Below are 21,321 nucleotides of genomic sequence, written 5' to 3'. Positions count from 1 at the left end.
TTATCGAAAGGTACAAAACAATTTTACCTATTTTCCAACCAAGCTGAAGAGCTTCAGCCAAATCAAAGTCCCCCGAGTCTCACTTTTCTTCCTGAAGTCCTGGTCTTCAAGGGATGTTGCTGGGGTGTGCTGGTGACCGGTCTGCACTGAAGACCTGGCCCCCTGGAAAGAGCTGAGCTGGGAGAAACCTGTCTCAAAATGAGGGTCTCCATGAGTCTCTGCCACATCCTGGGCCTTGCCTTCTGTCCGCAAGTGCTTCATGCTCCTTCTAGAAGCCTCCACAGCCCGACCTCCCTTGGCAATGGCCGGTAGCTTGGACTGGCAATTTCTGGTAGCCTCTATCCAATGACAGGAGGGGAAGTTCTAGAGGTGAAAGGGGATAAAGTAATAATCTGTGAGTCCCCATGCCTCAGCTGTCTCTCAGTTGTCTGCTGTCAGAGGCTGATGTCCAGAAAGGTGGGAAAGGTCAGGTCTGGAATTAGGAGCACAGGGGGTGATGTTCATGTTGAAGCCTGCAACCTCATGCCCTGTTCTGTGGTAGGTGAAGTGTGCCTCGACCCAGGGTGTTTGCAGCCAAGGCTTGTGACATCATTTTGGTGGATCTGCACGGGGTCATTGGGCACTGGTGGGGACGTCATGGCCACTTTTCAGGAAGATCAAGATTGAAGGAGAGTGTGCTGGACTGAGACCCTCTGGGGTCCTGATGAGTGAATGACTTAGCGGTTTCCTTGTCCTCTCTGAGCTTAGTTTCACTCATGTTCACGAGAACGATGGTGACATCTACCTTACAGGGTTGTTCAGGGATCACAGAGAAAGTCTATCTGAAGGAGTAAGCCAGAATGAAGGCAGCATCCCTGCCACAGAGCCATGGCATGGAGATGGCCCCTGGGCCTGGGCAAGCTGTGACGCGTGCCTTATGGGTGCCATGTGAGCAGCCCCACAGCCCCTGGGTCTTCATCTCCACACTCCAGGAGGCAGGTGATCCGGGCTGCGAGCGGCCTGGCCTGGGGACATCCCCATGTGTTATGGAATCCAGAGGTGAGTTACCTCAGAGGTGAGTTACAAGTTGGCCCTGAGTTCAATGCACAGTGTCCGCTGAGAGCTCCCCTGTGGTCAGCTGCCAATTCTGCCACCGACAGGAGATTCTCGGAGAGACGAGTTCATACCTCTCTGATTCCTGCACAATGAAGCCAGGACAAAGCCCAGGGCATGAACAGGCCTTTCTGATGCAAGTTGGTCCCCTCTCTGATCTCCTACAAGGGGATTTACGAGGGGTTTTGCCACCTAGGGAGGGTTGAATGACCCTCACACCTCAGTATATTCTAGATCACTGAGGAGAACTTTCTAAAAATGCAGACTCTTGGGCTCTGGGAGGATCAGGGTCCTGAAAGCTAAGTGTCTTGTTGTGTGGTGCTGGGGATGGATCTCAGGGCCTTGCACATGCTGGGCAAGCTCTTTACCACTGAGCTAGAGCCCCACCCTAAAAATCTGTTTTTAATATGAAACCCAATTTCATGCAGGTCCGAAACCCTTATCTGATGCTCCAGATCAATATTTTGCAAGCCCATGAGCCCAGAGGGGAGTGAGAAAGAAGCTGGTGTGAACTGCCACGCCAGGAAGGCTGGTGTGTGAAAGGGTTGGGGGTGGGGGCAGGTCCCCGTCAGAGCTGAGGGCCAGAGTCCAGGACCAGGGTGTGCAAGGATCACTGAGGGGAAGAGAGGGAACAAAGGAGGCTGGTGTTGGCTGGTCCCTGAAGGGCCGCATTGATCTCTCCACAGCTGCGTGAGACTCACCAGCCCTATTTTTTTTTTTTTAATGCTGATAGCAAATTATTTTTAATGTTGCTTTTTTTTCCTGGTTGTATACAAAGTATATTCACACCAATTGGTGTCTTCATACAGGTACTGTGTATAATGATGTCCATCACATTCTACCATCATTTCTAACCCCCTGCCCCCTCCCTTCCCCTCCCACCCCTCTGCCCTATCTAGAGTTCATCTATTCCTCCCATGCTCCCCCTCCCTACCCCACTATGAATCAGCCTCCTTATATCAGAGAAAACATTTGGCATTTATTTTTTTGAGATTAGCCAACTTCACTTAGCGTTATCTTCTCCAACTCCATCCATTCACCTGCAAATGCTATGATTTTATTCTCTTTTGTTGCTGAGTAATATTCCCTTGTGTATATATGCCACTGTTTTTATTTATCCATTCGTCTACTGAAGAGCATCTGGTTCCACAGTTTCGCTATTGTGAATTGTGCTGCTATAAACATTGAAGTAGCTGTGTCCCTGTAGTGTGCTGTTTTAAGTCCTTTGGGTATAGACCAAGGAGTGGGACAGCTGGATCAAATGGTGGTTCCACTCCCAGTTTTCCAAGGAATCTCCATAGTGCTTTCCATATTGGCTGCCCCAATTTGCAGTCCCACCAGCAGTGTATGAGTGTACCTTTTTCCCCACATCCTCGCCAATGCTTATTATTTATCTTCATAATAGCTGCCATTCTGACTGGAGTGAGATGAAATCTTAGAGCAGTTTTGATTTGCATTTCTCTAATTGCTAGAGATGGTGAACGTATTTTTATATATTTGTTGATTGATTGTATATCATATTCTGAGAAGTGTCTGTTAGGGATAATAGGGACATATCTGAATATTGTAAAGATTGTCTATGCTAAGCCCCAGGCCAACATCATTCTAAATGGAGAAAAATTGAAAGCATTCCCTCTAAAAACTGGAACAAGACAAGGATGGCCTCTTTCACCACTTCTATTTAACATGGTTCTTGAAACATTGGCCAGAGCAACTAGACAGACAAAAGAAATTAAAGGGATATGGATAGGTAAAGAAAAACACAAATTAGCACTATTTGCTGACAATATGATTCTATACCCAGAAGACCCAAAAAGTTCCACCAAAAAACTTCTAGAACTAGAAAATGAATTCAGCAAAGTAGCAGGATTTAAAATCAACACCCATAAATCAAAGGCATTTCTGTATATCAGTGACAAATCCCCTGAAAGAGAGATGAGGAAAACTACCCATTTACAATAGCTTAAAAAAAAACCAACCAACCAACCAAACAAACAAAAAACTTGGGAATCAACTTAATGAAAGAGGTGAAAGAGCTATGCAATGAAAACTACAGAACCCTAAAGAAATAAATCAATGAAGACCTTAGAAGATGGAAAGATCTACCTTGCTTTTGGATGGGTAGAATTAATATTGTCAAAATGACCATACTACTAAAAGCAGTTGATAGATTTAATGCAATTCTAATCAAAATCCCAATGACATTCCTCATAGAAATTGAAAAAGCAGTCATGAAATTCATCTGGAAAAATAAGACACCCAGAATAGCTAAAGCCATCCTTAGCAGGAAGAGTGAAGCAGGTGGCATCACTACACCAGACCTTAAACTATACTACAGAGCCATAGTAACAAAAACTGCATGGCATTGGCACCAACATAGACTGGTAGACCAACTGCAGAGAATAGAGGACACAGAGACCAACCTAGCCCTATTTTTACAAAGAGAAAATTCTATGAGTCCCTGAGCAATGAGGCAGGCTGCTCAGTGACAGTGTCAGGAGTGGCAGAGGAGGGATTGGGCCTCACTGCTTCTACTCTGAGTCTGTGCCATGTGCCTGTGCTGGGGAAGGAGGGAGAAGGAGAAAATCCTGCCGTGTAGACAAGGGACCCAGCCACGCCAGGATCAAGAGGCGAGCGCACCAGATGTAGCCCTTCCCTGGCTTTGCCACTGAGCGCCTCCTCCAGCATGGGTCCCGCCACTCTGCTCCTGCAGTGCCACGTTCTGTGCCTTCCCTGAAGAGAAGTGGCATTAAAGAGGGAACTCCTGATGAAAGTTACATATCAAATCTTACTTTGTTCCAGGGGCTGGGACACAGGGTTTGCAGGCACAGCTCCTAGCCCTGGTGTTCCTCTGGCGGGTGCAGCCAGTATCTCCATGGAGCTGTGGAAGAGGGCTCAGCAAGAAGGGTGCTTGGGCACATCCTTCACATGAGATTGGAAGGGTCCCTGCTCCACAGGAAGAGCGTAAAATGGGGAAAGGCCCTGGCAGGGGACGACACTTCAGGCAGAAAGAATGGCAACTTCTCGGTGGTAGCACAGGACAGCAGAGCCCCTAGAACTCTGTAGTCTCTGAACCGAGGAGATAGGGCTGCTGCTGGAATTTGGGGGCACAGTTCCTGAGCGGAGGAAGCCAGGCATAGCGAGATTGCTTCCCATGTCCTTGAGTCCGGCTGAAATTGAGTCTGTGTGTTGTGAATGAGACGCTGCAAGGCTAGACCCAGAAGAGCTCACCAGCAAGGAACAGCTCCCAGGGGCTGTTGCGTGAACCGTTCTCAGCACCTTTTTAGGGTCATGGATCATCTAAGTCGCCCACCACTAGGACCACACGGAATTCAGGGGCAAGTTAGGAGAGTCTTCAGTGGATCCTGCTTGGAAGTGACTAAACTAGACCCAGAGGAAAAGCCCCTTCAGGCTCATCCCATAGCAATATAAAAATCAGCTGTTCAAAGAACCAAGCCGTTCCTCCTGTAGTTTAACTGGTTAGCAAAACAAAGTACAATACTCTTTATAGAACTATGCCAAAATTCAGAGACCAATATATAAATTTTCACAATGCCTGGTATCCAGTGAAAAATTACTAGACATTTAAAGAGTCCAGAAAATATGACTCAAGGAATCCAGAAAATATGATTGTAAATAGAAGCAGATTCATTAATTACAGAAATGATAAAATTATAAAGTAAGAACCTTTTAAAAGCTATTATAAATATACATTTTTTTCCTTTAAATTTCAGGATTTAAAGGGAGACTTCACCATAATGGAGAGAGAAATAGATAATATGTATACGGAGAAAACCAAATAGAAGATCTATAGGAGGAAAAAAGGACATCATTTAAAATGGACTTTTTTATTTTTATTTTTTACTGGATTGGAGTGATAGCGGATGAGAATGAGCAGAAAGGGAGATAGAGAGAAAACAGCTTGGGTGGCATATGGGCCAATATTAAGAGGTTAGATTCATACATGATTAGAGTCTTAGAGTGGAAGCGGGTGGGGAGAAGAGAGAGATAATGGCTTAAATCTTTCCAAAATGAGAGGAATATATGTAAAAGCACTGCTCATCAGTCACATGCATCCCCAGGTGACATGCACAGGGCTGTCACTCAGGAGCTCCAGCCTGGGGGCTTGTTGCCTATGGCCTCCCTGCACTGTTCAGCCGAGGCAGCTTCTTATCTCTGGGCAGATGTCAGTATGGTGCAGGATCACAGATGGCTTCAGGTCTGACTGGCCACAGAGGAACCACAACTGGAAAACCCAATATGTGTTTGTTTTCTTTTGCTGCATAACAACGGATCACATGCTTAGCAGAGAACAACTATAGCCATTTATTATTTCGCAGTGTTGTAGGTCAGAAGTCCTGGTGTGGGTCTGATGGCTTTTCGGCTGAGAGGAATTCTCTCTAGGCTGAATCAAGTGCTGGCCAAGGCTCGGCTCTCACATGAGGCTCAGGGTCCTCTTCCAAGATGGCTGGTCACTGGAGGAATTCAGTTTCTTGTTGTGGCAATGATGTGTCTTTTTCCTGCTGTCAGAGACCACTCTTGCTAGAGGCTACCCTTAGGTCCTTGCCCCGTGGCTCCAGCACGGGTCATGTATGCCATGTTCTTTTGCCTGGTTAAGGTCATCCAAAGACTTTCTGCTGCTTTGAATCCCTCTTCCTTCTTTAGAAGGCTCTCCTGATTAGGTCCGCCCACCTGATATCATTTCCTTTTGAATGAATCAATGTCAACTGATTAGCAACCTTAATTATGTCTGCAAAACTCTGCCACCAGTGAAAGCCCATTCTATTCACAACTTCTGTGCACACTCAGGGAAGGGCACCTACACCAAAACTGGAACTCCTGGGAATCGTCTGCATTCTCTGCTTACCAAGTGTTTCCCTAATTTGTGTATCTGTGGAGAAAAGGAACTAACAGGAGGCGGTGGGATTGAAGGTGCCTTGTTGGGTCCTCTAAGAGCTCTTGGGAAAGGTGCTGCTGAGCTGCTTTATCTCACCATGTGCTCCTGGCACCAGGTTGGCTTGCAGTAGACATTTGGGGTGTGTTATGAATGAAGGATTAAAAAAGCACATGGCGTCTCAGATGGGAACATGAAGCCAGGTGCGTGGTGGCTGATGACATTGTGAGGGGGGAGATCTTCCTTTGGTTCGGGGCTCTTTAGGGTCCCTGCAGAGGCACTCATTTTCGGGACTGATGGATGGGTGGATGGACAGATACCATCTCTAGCTTGCCCAAGCAAAGCCACAAATTGGAGGTCACTTGTTTTATCATTCTTTTCATTAATCAAATTCTAAGTGGTGAAATAATTTCCTTTCCTCTTTGTGAGTCTAATTTATATCCCCTCTCCATCCAAAAAGGACTTTGAGGCGGCTCCAAAAAATGAGAATCTTGGGGAAAAGCCAGGATTTAGAAATAATATATCAGAGAAGCAAATAGGTTTGAAAGCAAATCAGGGAAAAAATTTCTCAAAGTAGACAGCAAATTGTTCACACTTTTGTAGCTAAAGCAAGAAGCCACTCCCTGCCCAGCAGGCTCTAGCCAGGCCAGCACACAGGCACCCAGGGGATTTGTCTGCACCAGGACCCAGATGCCTTGGATTTAGTCCCGTATTTACTTAAAGTTAAGAAAATCATTGTTTTAGCTGCAAATGTGCTTGACTCCTGGCTGATGAGTCTGGATATAGCTGGCTTCTGGGCGCTGGCCCTGTTTGCCACCTAGCCTTGCTCTGCAGTTCCTGAGAGGCAGCCTGATGGGCTGGCTCAGGTGTGGGAGGGGACTGGGTCTTGGAGATGGACATGGACATGCAAAGAGGGTCCCAGGAGAGCCTGGGAATGCGGTGTGCTGAAGTCCGCACTCTTGGTTGTGAGGAAGGAAGCTTTGTGAGCTCCCCATGTGGGCACATGGCTGAGCCAGGAGAACAGGAACAAAATACAAAGGCTCTCCATGAAAAAGGTCCCCCATGACGTCCACTTATCCACATTTGTCTACCAAATTAGTGGGGCCTATTGCAAAATAAAAATGTGGGTCTCCTTGTTCAAAGAAAAACTCAGGAAAACTGTCTCTAAAGGTATTAAAATATAAATCTTTCTCATTCTACATATTCTTTCTTTCTCTTGATTTTTCATGGTGTTTTAAATTTTCTACTTAATGGTGATCTCGGTAGAGAAAAATTAGAGTTTTGTATTACTACTGCGTTCTACTGTTCATCTTTATATGGTGCAATGCTGATTTTTTAACACAAATAAAGAAGCATTTAGCTCATATGTGGAATTGCCAAAATGACATAATTTGTGTTTTTTAGCTCATTGAGCATATGTGTATTTCATTCTTAAGGCATAATAAGCACTGCAAACCCCAGCTCACCTGCTTTATTTCCTTCCTGGATCTAACCACGTCTGGTGGCACTGTCTGCTTTGGGCTTGCTGAGGAGCGGCAGCTCTGGGCTGCAGGATCTCCCCTTCCTGCCCTCTTACCACTTCATCACAGTGGCTGGCTGACCCCAGGAGGTGACAAGGGTAAGAAGGGCAAGATAGGGCTGCTGGGCCACTGGTGCTTCCCAGCTCCTGCCTCCTTCCTGCGTTGAAGTGGGCCTATGTCCAGGAAGGCCAGGCCTGGGGCGGCCACTGTTCCTGGGTATTCATCTTGGAGGCCACCTGATGATGCCCCATTCCCTGTGGCTCTTGCCTGACTCCCAGCCTTGGTGGGCTCACCTGGTCTCGATGATTGAAGGACACCTGATGTCCAGGGGCAGCAAGGAAATCAGTGAGCACACAGGTGGCGTGTGTTCCCTCTGCGGTCCTACTGCACTTCAAGTTCAAAGGCAAAATTATCAAAAATTCAAGATGGCAATGCCAAAGGTGTAGGCCCACAGCAGAAAAAAACCCAGTAAGTTAGACTTCATCCAGATTAAAGAGAAGCATGTGTCAAAGGACACCATCAGCAGGAAGTACTAACCTACCTACAACACGAGGGACCTGAGGACACTCTGCAGGGTCAAAGACCCTGACATAAAGACAGAGGTTATTGAACTCTACTCACATAAGGCATCCAGAATGGTCAATTTCACAGACAGAAAGAAGGGAGGCTATATGTTGTGGGAGGGGGTGGGGGCTACTATTTAATGGGTATAGAGGTTCCATTCAGGAAGATGAGGAGTTCTGCAGGTGGACAGTGGTGTGATCACAGAAATGGTTAACATGGTGAATTTTTTGTTAAGCATATTTTACCACAATAAAAAAAACCATTCAAGATGGGGACATTAATCCAAGTACATGGGCCACCTGCGCAAATACACAAGTTCCACACCATGAAGCTAGCCCTGCCCTTGCTTGTGCTTCAAGAACACAATAAGTGCGTGAGACCATCTCTGTGTGGGCTCTCTCGCACCAGATGGCGAGATCCCTGAGATCTCTGAGATCCCCGAGGGCAGTTCCTGGGTCTTATTTCTTGTACTATGGGCTTGTTGAAGTGCAACTCTAAGCTAAATTGGTGTTTTAAAAAGTCAGCCTTATTAAGGTAAAATTTACGTTCATAAATATTCATACATTTAAAAGGAGCAGCTCATTTTCTTCTGGCAGGTGCAAATGGTGGTATAACCAGTACCCAATCGCCATCTACGACATTTTCACCAACCTCAGAGGTTCCCTTGCACCCTGTACCCTGGGAGCCCTCCCAACCTAGCCCCTGGCACCCGCTGATCCACCTGCTGCTGTTCTGGAATGTCCTATGTGTGCAGGGTTTTGTGCTGTGATGGGTTTCTCTTATGAGTATGAACATCTCAGTTAAATCCGTAATGTTCTCTTGAGGCAGCGAAGGGCTGACAGCTTGGTCCCTGATGCAGGTATAGCTGGATCTGCCAATTTTAACTTGGTGACTTTCCGTGAATTTGTGCCTTCTCCAATGTCAGTAGCTTCTATATCAAATGGAGCCTCAAGGTACCTTCCTCAAGTGCTGCTGTGGGCACAGATAAAGGTCGCCTGTGGAAAGTGCTTAGTGTGCGTGCTTAGCCTCTTACGCTTAGCTGTTGATCACAGACAGCTGCTGTTCTTATGAATAATAATACCAAGGATACTCTTCCTTGCCCTGAAGATGAGACTGGAGTAGACCCTTCCTCCTAGAGTTGCCATGGAGATCGCAGGATGCTTATGAAGCATTTAGCACTCTGTGGTGCAGCGGTGACAGAGCCATTGAGGACCAGATCAGGTTATCCGGCAATTAGCAGAAGTCAGCGGCTCCCCCAGGTCTGAGAAGATGTGACAGTCAAGTATAGAGGGCACCTTTTAGGTTGCTGTCAGTCTGGTTGAGAAAAAAAAAAGTCACAAAATGCAGCCACCAGTATGAATTTTATATATATATATATATCGTGTAGAATCTTAAGTCTTTTGCCCTGGGCCAGGGAGAAGCTGTGTGGGAGTGGGTGAGCCAAGGGACCGGAGCACCTTCGTCCTTCTGGGTGATGTTTTTCTTTCTGTTTGCATTGCTTTGAAAGAAGAAAAACAACCTTCGAGTTAAAGTTGTAGAGCTGAGTGAGCTATTGAATTCTCCCAACTTGCTGAGGGGTTCCAAAGTCAAGGGGACTTTAGCATGTAGCTCACACTGTGCAGGACTCTGATGGAGGGAAAGTGGGAGGCCACGGTGAACAATCACCAGGGAAAGATTCCACGTGGTCCAGGGAACAGACTCAGTTTCTGGACATTTTGCAAATGGTAGGAAACATGACAGAACATGCTGGAAGGAACACTTAAGAAGTTAGGGGACACCCACCTCTCTGATGTACCCCAACCTCTCTGATATATACCTACCTCTCTGATATACACCCACCTCTCTGATGTACCCCTACCTCTCTGATACACAGACCAGTTGGGTAAATTTTGGCTTTATAACTGGGTAACTAACATGCCCACATTTGGGAGTCACTGTCCCCTCCCCATGCCTGAGACTTGCACAGACCCTCCAGCCAAGTGCCTCATTCTTGTGGCCTCCTTTGTACCTGCAGTCAGACGGGGTGCTGTGGTCCTGGGGTTACCCTGGGGGAAACTGAAGAGAGAACTCGCGGTGGACCTCTCAAGAGAAGGAATGATGGGAGTAGTATAGCCTCTTCACAGGTGGATTTGTTCCAATCAGAACCCCAGCAGATACTCACTACCCTTGAAAACAAGAGTGAAGGAGAACAAGGAGAGTCGGAAAGACTGAACTGTGGCATCCTCATTCAGATCCTAACAAGGGAACAATCCCACCGTTTGCAATCAGATAAGGGACATTATCTCAGTAATAAAAAGCAATTGAGAATCTAAATGAAAAATCTAATGCTTTTCATGCTGATTTATTTTAGATTAGAAAAAGTTAAACCAGATGTAAACACGAAGAGCTGAAGCATGAAGAGGGAGTCATGGTGGAGAGATAAATCTCCGTTTTGAGTTATTAGAGGTGCAGGGTTGCATTAACCTGAAAATACACTGTCTGACATTAATTATCGTTGCAGAAGAGAGTTCAGAAGATTGAAAACAAATGCGTAGCACTGGCAAAGATCAGTCATGCATCCAGATTGGTGTTGGAAGGTGTGCACCATTCCCCAAAGAGTCTGTACTAATAGCCGTCCAACGTGGACCCATCTACCCATGAGCTGTCTGCCCCCTTGTGGAACCTCCTGCATCCCCAGGAGAAGGCATCTGGGTGCTGAAAAGAGATAGCCTTGTTTTCATTGGATTCCAACAATGCAGATCATTGTTCTCAACAGAAGACCCAGCCCCAAATCCACCCTTTGGCTCCCTGGGATACAAGTAGATTTGAGATCTCTCATTTCCCTGTGAACCGTGCATGCGTCCAGAGAGCAGATTTTCAGGGACTGGTGGTCTTGGCAGCAGAGCTCTGTGTAGCCCTGTAGGAGAGAGCTATTTTCTCTCCTTTCTTCTTTCCTGGGTATATGAAGTTTCAGTTCCTGATTTGCTAGCCCAGTGATCTAAGGAACCCAGGAAATTTCTCGACCTTGACCAGGCAAATGCATACACTTGCACACTTATACAAACATGCACACATACTCACACTAGTTGGGGAGGAAGCCCAAGTACTGCAGTGTGAGGGGTAAAGTGGTAGAATTTTAATCAAGATGCGGCTTCTCTGGCTCTGGGTTTAGCAGATCCGTGCTTCAGAGTAAGTGACTAGTGTCTCTATCTGTAACATTCAGGGGACACCCATGTTTTGGGGCTCTATCAGGACTGACTGAGGGAGCATGGGGAAAATCTAAGGCCTGGGTCTGGTGACAAGTGTTCATCAAATGCCCATCATACTGATCTGCAATCCTGCATGCTAAACTCTGTAGACTGAACAGGATTCAATAGTAGCCCTTTAGATTTTACCAAGATGAGTCTGTGCAATATCTCCAGTGGGATCTGAGGTGGCACCTGTAATTAAGCTCACTGATGTTTTTGCAATAAAATTTATGAATATTCACACTAAATGGAATAAATTAATATTATAAATAGCCTCAGGTTAGCTCAGTTAAGGTTTTGCTGTCAGATTAATTTGCTACAAACACAGGGAGAAAAATCCTTGGATCCTTGGATTTCAGAGTCCTGTGCGTTTTAGAATTGCAGATAAAGAGCTGTGGATCCAGAGTGAAGCATCTTGAAGAGAGGGCCAGAAACCATAGAGCAGCTGAACTAGGACATGAATGTTCTTTGGAGCCCAGTTGCTCTGGCAGGTTCTGGGAGATGAAGTTAGAGAATGCGGAAGCCGCTCCAGAGAGCACCAAGTCTCACACGCGGTTCCCCGTTACGGTACCCGAGACGCTCCGTCCAAGAGATGTCATTGTTGTCCTAGTAGCCACCAAGTCTGACCCCAGAACTCCTGTGGAGTGGCACTAGGAGGAAATGCCCTGCTCGGTGAGGGGCAGGCGGTGCCGTGGGAAAGGCCAAGGGGGGCGGTGTACAAGACAGAGCCATTGTCTTCTTGTTCCTGGACACTTGCATCTTTTACCCTCTCTGGGCCCTAGTTTTATTTTTTACAATAATTAAAAAAAAATAGAAGAACTCTGTGTCCAGGCTGCTTCTCATGGACTTTGGGAGAATCAAAACTTACTAAGGGGCTTTGCCACCAAGAGTGTCCCGTGCTACTAAAGTGCCTCAGGTCTTTGTAAGGGGCTTGGTCCTTCCTAGTTGTGGTTTTCTGTCCCAAGGCGGGAGCCTTGTGCCCGGATTCCAGTCTGGGCTCCTTTTCTTGCTCACTGGGTGTGTGTAGCTGTGGACCCGGTGCTTAGCCTCTCTGCCCCTCAACCTCCCAACTGTACTTGGAGCTGGCAGCTTTTTGCCCCCCTCAGAGTGTCCAGAGGATGCCTGAGGTGGTTCCTGCAAGCCCTGAGGGCTCCTCCTGTGACCTCGGGCTGAACAGGCCCTGGGCCACTGGCAGCTGAAAAGAGGCTGTATCTTTTCCCCATTGTGTGGCTTTGGTAGATTACTGTTCTTTCACTAAGTGACATGCCATGCTTCAGAGATGTAATGCTGACAGGCTTGAAAGGAGTGAGTTAGAAGTCACTTGATCACTCAGGAAGTGGCCTGGGGTGATCAGGAGCTCCCTTTGTGCTGTGCACTGCAGCAGCTAGAGCAATACCTGGTTTGTGGGAGCCAGTATTCCTGCTTGTTGGAAGAGTGACACACAAACTCCAGGCATTGCAGGCCAGGGGCGGGTGTCCACCCTGTACCCCTCCTCCTTCCCTCTGCCCCTCCCTTCCCTTCCTCCTTCTTTCTTTCCTTCCCCTCCTCCTTTTTTCCGCAAGCATTCACTGAGTCTGTCCATCATAGCTGCTGGGCTGGGCACCTGAGATGGACTTCAACCTAGGATTGCCAATGCCCCCAGCTCTGTTAACCAGTCCCAGAGAAAGAACTTGGAGGACATTTTCTTACTCCCTCCTTACTGGTGGCAGGCTGGGGTACAGTGGAGGACCATGCATCCCTCCGAACAGGGGAGTACACAGGGTAGGTCACATGCCCACTGCAAGGTGGAGGTCTTCCAATGCTTTATGTGTATGTTCTCTTCCTTTAGAACCAAGGTCACTCTGTTTATATCCTCACCAGAGATTGGAGTGAAGTTCTTTATAACATGAAGAGAATGGGGGAAAATCTGTACCACCAGCACCTCAGATAGAGCAGTAATCTCCAGGATATATAGAAAACTCCAAAACCTTAACACCAAAATAATAATAATAATAATAATAATAATAATAACAACAACAACAACAACAACAACAACAACCACCCAATCAATAAATGGGCATAGAACTAAATAGATACTTTATAGAAGAAATATGATCAGTCAACAAATATATGAAAAAATATTCAACACCTCTAGCAATTAGAGAAGTGCAAATTAAAACTACACTGAGATTTCTTCTCACTCTAATCAGAATGGCAATTATCAAAAATACAGTAACAGTAAAGGTTGGGGAAAAGGTATACATTGCTGGTGGGACTGCAAATTGGTGCAACCACTTTGGAAAGCTGTATGGAGATTCCTCAGAAAACCTGGAGTGGAACCACCATTTGACCCAGCTATCCCACTCCTCAGCATATACCCAAAGGACTTAAAATACCACAGCATACCACAGGGACACAGCCACATCAAAGTTAATAGCAGCTCAATTCACAATAGCTGTTAGTAGAAGCCGTCCATTGGAGCTAGCAGCCGAGTGGCACCTGGGAGCAGAGCAAGAGGAGCCTCAGGGTTGGGGCTCAGGGTGGCTCATTTCAGACCTTGGCAAGCTGAGGATTGAGCAGGGGTGGGCAGAGACTGTGGCTTCGCTGCTGGTGGGAAGGAGAAAGGAAGGAGGGGGCCTGGTATGTATGGAAAGGCGCTCACTGAGGCAGGAGGATTGCGAGCTCAAAACTGCCTTGGCAACTTAGCAAGACCCTGACTCAAAATAAAATGTAAGAAGGAGGGCTGGGAAAGAGCTGGACATGGGTGGAAGTGTTGGACCCTGGGTGGTACAGAGTTCCAGAAGCCAGGGTGGTGGGCTCCAGGGGGCTCTGGGCATGATGTTCCCTACGTAAGAGGCTTTGCTTTTATTTATTCATGTATTTATTTACTCATTCATTCCTTTATTTTTTTCCAACAAATATTTACTAAGGGCTCCCCATGTGTCCCGCCCTATATCAGGAGCTGGGAGTCCTTGGCGAGGACAGTGTAACTGCTTCTGCTCCAACAGGGGTTCTAGTGGGGGGGAGGAGTGGGCCTCGACTGCAGATTCACATCATTGTACTTACAATCCGAGGCACGTTCTCTGATGGAAAAAGAATGTCACTGTGAAAAAGCCTGTAAATAAGAACTTGCCCTGGTTCTGAATGTGGTGTCAGGAGAGACTCACATGGGAGCTGAGACCCAGGGAAAGACCAGGGAAACAGGTTGCTGTCGCAGTCTCTGGCTGGGCACAAATCACGAGCCACCACACAGCTTGTAGATTCAAACAGCAATTCTTTGTTCCCGAACTCACAACCAGCCGTCTACAAACACGTTCTGGGGGAATCCACGTTCTCTGCCCAAATCCACACTCTGCCCAAATTCACTCCACATGGGCTTCTGTCTCCCAAAATATACTGTCTGACCCTAAGAACTCAAGAGGAACTCAGCAGCAGGATACACCCTATTCTAAAGGGGGAACACCCTAAACACGGATCGCCCTGGTCCTTGAGCAAGGTCACCTTACATGCAATGTCCTGCAAAATGTCCTATTTCCATGAGTCCTTCCACTAAAGAAACATGGGGGTACGCTGGCAAGGAAATTGTCATACCTACTTGGCTGATGGCTCCCAGCAGGTTGCACAATGTAATGACATGTGCAAAGGCCCTGTAGTGGGGTAAGCGTGTGTACAGTCAAGGTGAGGGGAAGTTCACGCATGGCGTGTGGCCAGGAGACAGGTGCCCAGTCATCCACAGGATTAGCAGGGGAGACACCAGGTCCCTCCTGAAACTATCGTAAGGATGGTGAAGAGTTGTGCTCTTCAGCATGAAGGGATGACAAAGAGCCACCGCCGGAAGCAAGTTTTCCCACAGAGCTGGGGTTGAACTGTGCCCTGAATCACCCATCACTGGGAACTTCAGAGATCCAGAGCCTGAAGCATCAGAAGATGGTTCTCAGCTTTGGAGAAGCCTGGTATTTGCAGAAGGCCATGGGCCCTCATCAACTTGCATCCACTGGGAACTCTGGGGCCACAGGGAGAGAGAGAGAGAGAGAGAGACCACCTGTCTGCAGTCCCAACCAGCCCCCTCCAGTGTTCCCTGCCGGCAGTGGGACTGGGGCTCTTGACCAGAGGTTGCAGAACACATAGGAAGTAAGTGAGTGGAAATTAATTCTGGGAAGCCCCCCTCCCAGGTCAGTAACTGCTGGATTTGACGCAGCTACAGGAGAAGTGTGCACAGCAGTCTTCCTCAAAAGAGCCCATAAGAGCAGCCCATAAGCACAGCAGGAGCTCCCCGGCCGCTTCCCCTGCCCCTTCCACTTCCCACGACTGCAGACCTGCAGACTGCATTCCGTCCAGGCAGTGGGGCTGGGACTCTCTTCTGCTGTCAAAATTGGGGCTCATGTTATATGCCAGCTGCTCTCCAATGCCATGACACTCTTTTTTCCTCCCTGAAAAATTCTTCATGTGTTCTCTGGTATTTCCTGCGGCCTGTCTATGCCAAATTTGAGAAGGACGCGTGGATGTAAGCCGGTTACGTGAGTGCTGGCAGGTCCGGCCAGCTAGCCAAGGGGTGACCCCCGAGACGTAACAGTAATAACAACAGTATTTGGAATGGGACTGAAAGCTCGGTGCTCTGGGTCTGCCTGGCCAGCTCCGTGTCCCAGCTTCATCTCAGCCCAGCTGGGTGACCTTGTCCTGCTGGTCCGCTGAAGCCTAGCTGTCTGGGCTGTCACAGCAGGGCTCATGGGAGCAGGTCTTTCTATCAGCCATGAGAGCTCAGCGAGGTGCTGCAACCCAGAGCACTGAGCCCAGCCGCCGGCACAGTGGAGTCCCAGGACCCTCAGTGCTTCTCTGCTGCTGAGAGCAGGAGGGTGAGGCCCGGGACAGGGCGCTGGGGAGTGGCAGGAACAGTGAACCCTCCGAGCTCAGCCCAGCCCCTTCCACATCCCGCACATTCTGTCTGTCCCCATGGGGTCAGGGGGCCAACCTTCTCTCTGGGACACAAGAGCTGTATGGCTAGAGCTTCCCCCATCCCTGCCGTCCCAGAAGAGATTGCCCAGGAGCTGGGTGGAGGGGCCAAGAAGGAGAAGTGAGCTTACCTCGCCTGGGGGCTAAGAAGGGAACCTGGGCTCAGGACTGAGCTGGGCTGGGGGTGCCCTGCCAATCACGCCCAGTTGCTGTGGACCCTGTTAGCCATGTTCCCTGGGGTGAGGTCGTAGGGTGCTCTGAGGGGCCAGAGGCACAGGGTGTGGGAGGGCCCCAGGGCCCCAGAGGCTCTGGAGCTCCATTGCCACTCAGATCAGAGCCCAAAGACTCACAGCAAGCACGACAGATTTGCAGAATAAATCTTTGCCTTTCAGCAGAGAGAATCAGCTGATCACAAGTGTAGATAGCAGAATATTTTTGTCTAAATTAATCTTATTTTCATTGGGCCTTACAGGCTAATTCCTGAAATTTAATTGCTTGTGGTTAATTGATTTATCAATATTTATTGAACATTCGGTTTTAGCTCAACACCCATTCAGCCCTGGGATGGGCGAGACCAGAAACATTAGATGTGGTTTTTTTGATCTGCTAACAAAATCCACGGCAGAATCAATGCTGGCTGATTACAGCTTTTCTCCTTTCCTCCCTCCCTCCTGGAAATCACCAGATACTTATCTTTTATTCATTGACAGAGTTAACTCAGGAGAAAGTGGAAATATGTATTCATTACATGTTCTTTCTTGGGGGAAAGGAGAGAGTCTATGGGTGTTCCTGTTTTTTTTTTTTTAATAATGTATATTATTGATGATTATATATCTGGCAAATAAAAATATTAAACTGGGGATGGTCTCTATTTATTTTCCAGATCCACAGCCGGGTTTTCTCATCCCCTAAAGATCAATCTTCCCGGGAAAGAGGTGAAAGTCTTCTGTACGAAGGTAAAGAGCTGGGCTCCGCTGGGGCCCCCATTGTCCTCTCTCTATTTTTATTAATAATGAAATGTACTTTGGAGCCTGGGTCCTTTCCAAACATGGGATGATAGCTCAGTGGCACCACAAGGTTTGAAATGGTTTACCTTTCCACCCTGGCTGTAGACCAGTGTCCACAGGGAAGCAGACGATGGGTAAGGACTGTCAGTTCCTCTGGTGGTACCTGGGATACTCCTGACAGGGGCGTGGGGGTCAGGTGGGCCCAGGCGGGCTCCTCCTGGAACCGGCAGTTCCAGGGGTGAGTGTGGGCTTCTCCCAGCGCAGTGGACTTTTTTGCAGTTGGGGCATGGTGGCTGTGCGTTCATAAATCAGTTTTTTATGAAGCTTCAATTCATAGCTATTAAACTGTAAAAACACTAGGTGAGATGGTTACGGTTCATAACTTTTATTAAGTTTGTTAACATAAATTATGTGAAAACAAGTTTCCTCCATCCCCTTTTTATTAGAAGTCACATGGATTCGGGTCAAATGTTCTGATGGTACTGTGGAGTACTGGATTAATAGAATGTTCAATTCACTGCAAAAATCAATTCTAAAAGAATGTTTTACTGTGGCAAATTTTAGTCTTTAATCCTCATTTTGATTCTTGCACGTGGCAGATGAGTTGTAGATGAAAAATATCTATGTATGTTTGGGTGTATACACACACACACACACACACACACATATTGTATGTGTGTGTACATATACATTTGTACGCACACACACATTTACGTTTATATCTTTTCATTACCTGCCACCACCTGCCTATATCAAAGATGTTCAGAAACTGAATTTCTTTCCATAACTGGCATAGCCAACTGAAGACAAAAATATTTGAAAGCAACTTTCCTATTTAATCCTCCCTGGAAGCCCCAAGCGTGGTTTGTAGCTTAGTCTTTTATGGTGGCAGGTATTTAGTGTGGACCCTTTGAAAAACCTAGCCCCCCACCGTCTGTGGCAGGAGTATGGCTGCACTGGGCTGCTTGCCTGGCTCAGCAAAAGCAGCCCTGGAAGCCTGTCTGGCTCTGCACCCTGCAGGGAGCCTGGGGACCAGGAGAGAGTGATGAGTTTTCCTAGAACAATCAAGGGGGCTGCAAGAGCAATCAGACCTGGTGACTGAGATGAGGCCATGTTGCTCCTCTTTATCTCAGGACTGGGCCACATCAAATTGGCCTTGGGCACCTGCACAGTGGGTGCTGCTCCAGGGGAGATCAGCAGGTGAATCACTCAGGAGCCAAGTCCGTGCTGTTCCCAGGCTAGGGTTAGTGACCCAGAGTACAGGAAGTGTGCCCAAGCAACCCTGGGTGGGGAGGGAGAAAAGTTTCCTGGCATTTTAAAAAAAAACCTGCCAGTGTTGTCCAGTGGAAAGCTGTCCTGAACTCCGGGTGTCCCTGGGCAAGGCAAGGAACCCTACTGCATGGCACCATGCTTTCCCTGGGGTGGACTTTCCACGGAGCCCTCTTGTGCCCAGGGCATCTTTCTCTAGGGTTGTTTCTGCCTATTAGAAGTTGCTCTGGCACTTGTTAAGAGACAAGACAGATTTTATTCGAGTTGTTACAGCAGGGGAGAGAGACTTGCATAGGGAGCTACGCTCAACTCTGGATACAGTAAAGGCGGCTGGCATGTGTAGCCACAGGGCAGGGGAGGCACCCAGTGGATGGACATTACTAAGAACAACTTGCTAGCTAAGGTGCGGGGCTTAACCGGTCTGAGGGATGCTCCCTAAGCCGGGTTGGCAGGAGTCTGGATAGAACTGGGCTCAGTGGAACTCTGCGCTGTTATTGGACTCAGCAATCTAAGGCAAGGCCCAGCAAAGAAGAGGGCCCAGAGGAGCAGGACTGAAGCCGAGAGGGAGGAGTCCTGCCTCACCTCTTCTAGAGCATGGGTCAGAGCAGCCTCCTGGGCCTCTGTGCCTATGGTGGCCCAGCTTCCTCCCGAGAAATGCACAAGGACTTTGCATTAGGAATCTGGTCTGCCATCTCAGTCTGCTTCCGGCTGCACCGGGACACCACATCCTGGCACATTACAAACAATGGGGTTCATTTGACGCAGTTCTGGAGCTGGAGACGTCCACAGTGGAGGAGCTGCACATGGTGAGAGCCTTCTTGTGCCTCATAACCTGGTAGAAGCCATCACGTGGTGCGACTGCACAAGGTGGGGAGAGAGAGGGAGAGAGGCCAAACTCAGGAGTTTTTGTTAGGAACCCACTCCTGCCATAACTGTCCCACCCCTGCGGGGGCAGCACTGATCCGCTCACGTGGGTGGAGCCTGGCGAACTGACACCTCTTGGAGGTTCCGCCTCTCCACGCGGCTGCAGAGGCAGTCCACTTTCTGCACAGCCCTGGAGGGGCACAAACCAAGGCACTCTGCTCCCACACTTGTGAAAAGGCACAGGACGAGGTCTTGCTCAGCCTTCTTGGGACTTTGGGAAACCCAGGAGCAGAGTTTAGGTCAAATCCTGGGTGTCAAGGACCAGAAACCCATTATCACAGACAAAAGGAAAGTTGTCAGGAAATCAGTGAATGTCGAGGGAGGAAGATCCGCTGGATGCAGACGTGGAGGAACAGGGACCTTAGCAGCAGGAGCGTGGACCTTCGTCCCGAGCTGCTCCATCCTGACATTGTTACCTCGGAGACAAGGCCAATAGTGGGCGCATGGCTTCCGTGGACCCAGCATGTGGATGACTACCTGGCAGGGCAGCTCCCCCACAAGGGCACCAAGGGCCAGGCCCTTGTCCCCGAAGGAGTGAGTAGGCTTAGGGTGCCTCAAGGTCAGCGGGCGCTGCAGAGGTCATTCCTGCAGCTACGTTGCCATGCTGATGTTTGAAACCCTCCTCCTCCTCTCCATGTGGGCTGATGCGTGGCAAGCCCCAGGGTGGAACTGTTTTAAGGAAGCCCCCGGGCTGCTCACACAGCTGGTGTTGTTAGAAAGCCTTCAGTTGGTGGGGAGCCCAAGTAAATTAGCGGCCTTATTTATTTATTTCCCCTCTGTATTTACTGAGCAGGCCAAGAGACCATTAACTATTTTAAGGTGTTGGAGTCCATGACCTGATCCAGGCAGGGGAGGACAGGGGTCCAGCCAGGACAGGGTGGAGCACCAGGAAGTGACCTAATTACTTACCAGCTGTTGGGATAAGGGACAAGTTAAAGATGTTCAATGATGGGGCAGGGAATGCAGGATGTAGGGGTGATGGGGTAAAGGGGGGTGCTGGTGGGTGGTCTGGAACGTGTGGAGTTTAGCTACTTCCTGTGAGAGGGCAGTGAGGCCCCGGCTCCAGTATCCAGGAAGCGGTTGGGTCTGGTGGGAGGCTGGGAGACAGGGCAGGTTCGGAGGTCTGGATGTGATGGTCATGTACAGGTGGGTGGTCTGAGGAACCCCAAGGTCAGCTGAGATGACCACAGGAGAGGACACGTAAGCTGGGAAGAAGGTGAGGCTCAAACCCTGAAGGGGCCCACACGTGTGGCGCAGGAGGAAGAGTGTTGTCCTGGGAACCACTGACCTGGCCCGGCCTTGGTTGTGCCACTGTGGACTTCCCCGTTGGTCAGGTTTTCTTTAGGACTGTTCTTCCACTTCCTCATTCCTCAGTTCTCCCGGACACAGGGAGGGCTCGGGATTCTTGGTCTCCATGAGGCAGCAGGCTCTGTTGGAGGGGCTGCAGCAGTGGGGTCCGGGGTCCAAATAGCACGCGCCATGCTCAGGCAGGAGTCTGCAGGAAATGCCGTCTCCAGGTTTTGGTTTTACGTCCTCCATTTGTACCATGCAACTATTTGCTGCCTCAGTCCTTGGAATTTCCAGACTGGGCAGGGTGGGGAGCTGATTTCTTATGGTTGAACAGCCCTCTTGGCGAGGCCTTTGAAATCTGTTGGCTTGTGTAAAATTTCAGTTTACTGTGATTAATAGGATCTGAATGCGGAGGAACACTAAGGGAGAAGAAAATCTAGATGACTATTTCTACCCAAACTCACATCTGTTTTTAAAGTCAGAGGAAGGTAGAAAGTCCCTTTCAAATTCCGATTCTACACTTTATAAAAAGATTCTGTTTGCCATTCCCACACCACTGTGCTACCTGTCTGCAGAGGAGACTGCTGGATGCCGGACTCAGGGTG

General features: G+C 48.5%; 1 protein-coding gene across 2 annotated transcripts in view; it reads left to right on the top strand.

Annotated features, from left to right (window-relative positions):
* Positions 1-21,321, top strand: part of C15H10orf90 (chromosome 15 C10orf90 homolog) — a 186,541-nt gene that overhangs the window by 4,049 nt on the left and 161,171 nt on the right. For both annotated transcript variants that reach the window (XM_077105482.1, XM_077105481.1), the window contains exon 2: positions 17,110-17,182. In XM_077105482.1, the coding sequence (XP_076961597.1) occupies positions 17,110-17,182 (73 nt within the window). The remainder of the gene's footprint in view (positions 1-17,109; positions 17,183-21,321) is intronic.

The sequence above is a fragment of the Callospermophilus lateralis genome, chromosome 15 (assembly GCF_048772815.1).
Source record: "Callospermophilus lateralis isolate mCalLat2 chromosome 15, mCalLat2.hap1, whole genome shotgun sequence".
NCBI classification, from domain to species: domain Eukaryota; kingdom Metazoa; phylum Chordata; class Mammalia; order Rodentia; family Sciuridae; genus Callospermophilus; species Callospermophilus lateralis.
The sequence above is the reverse complement of the archived record's forward strand: the minus strand, read 5'-3'. Positions and strand labels throughout refer to the sequence as shown.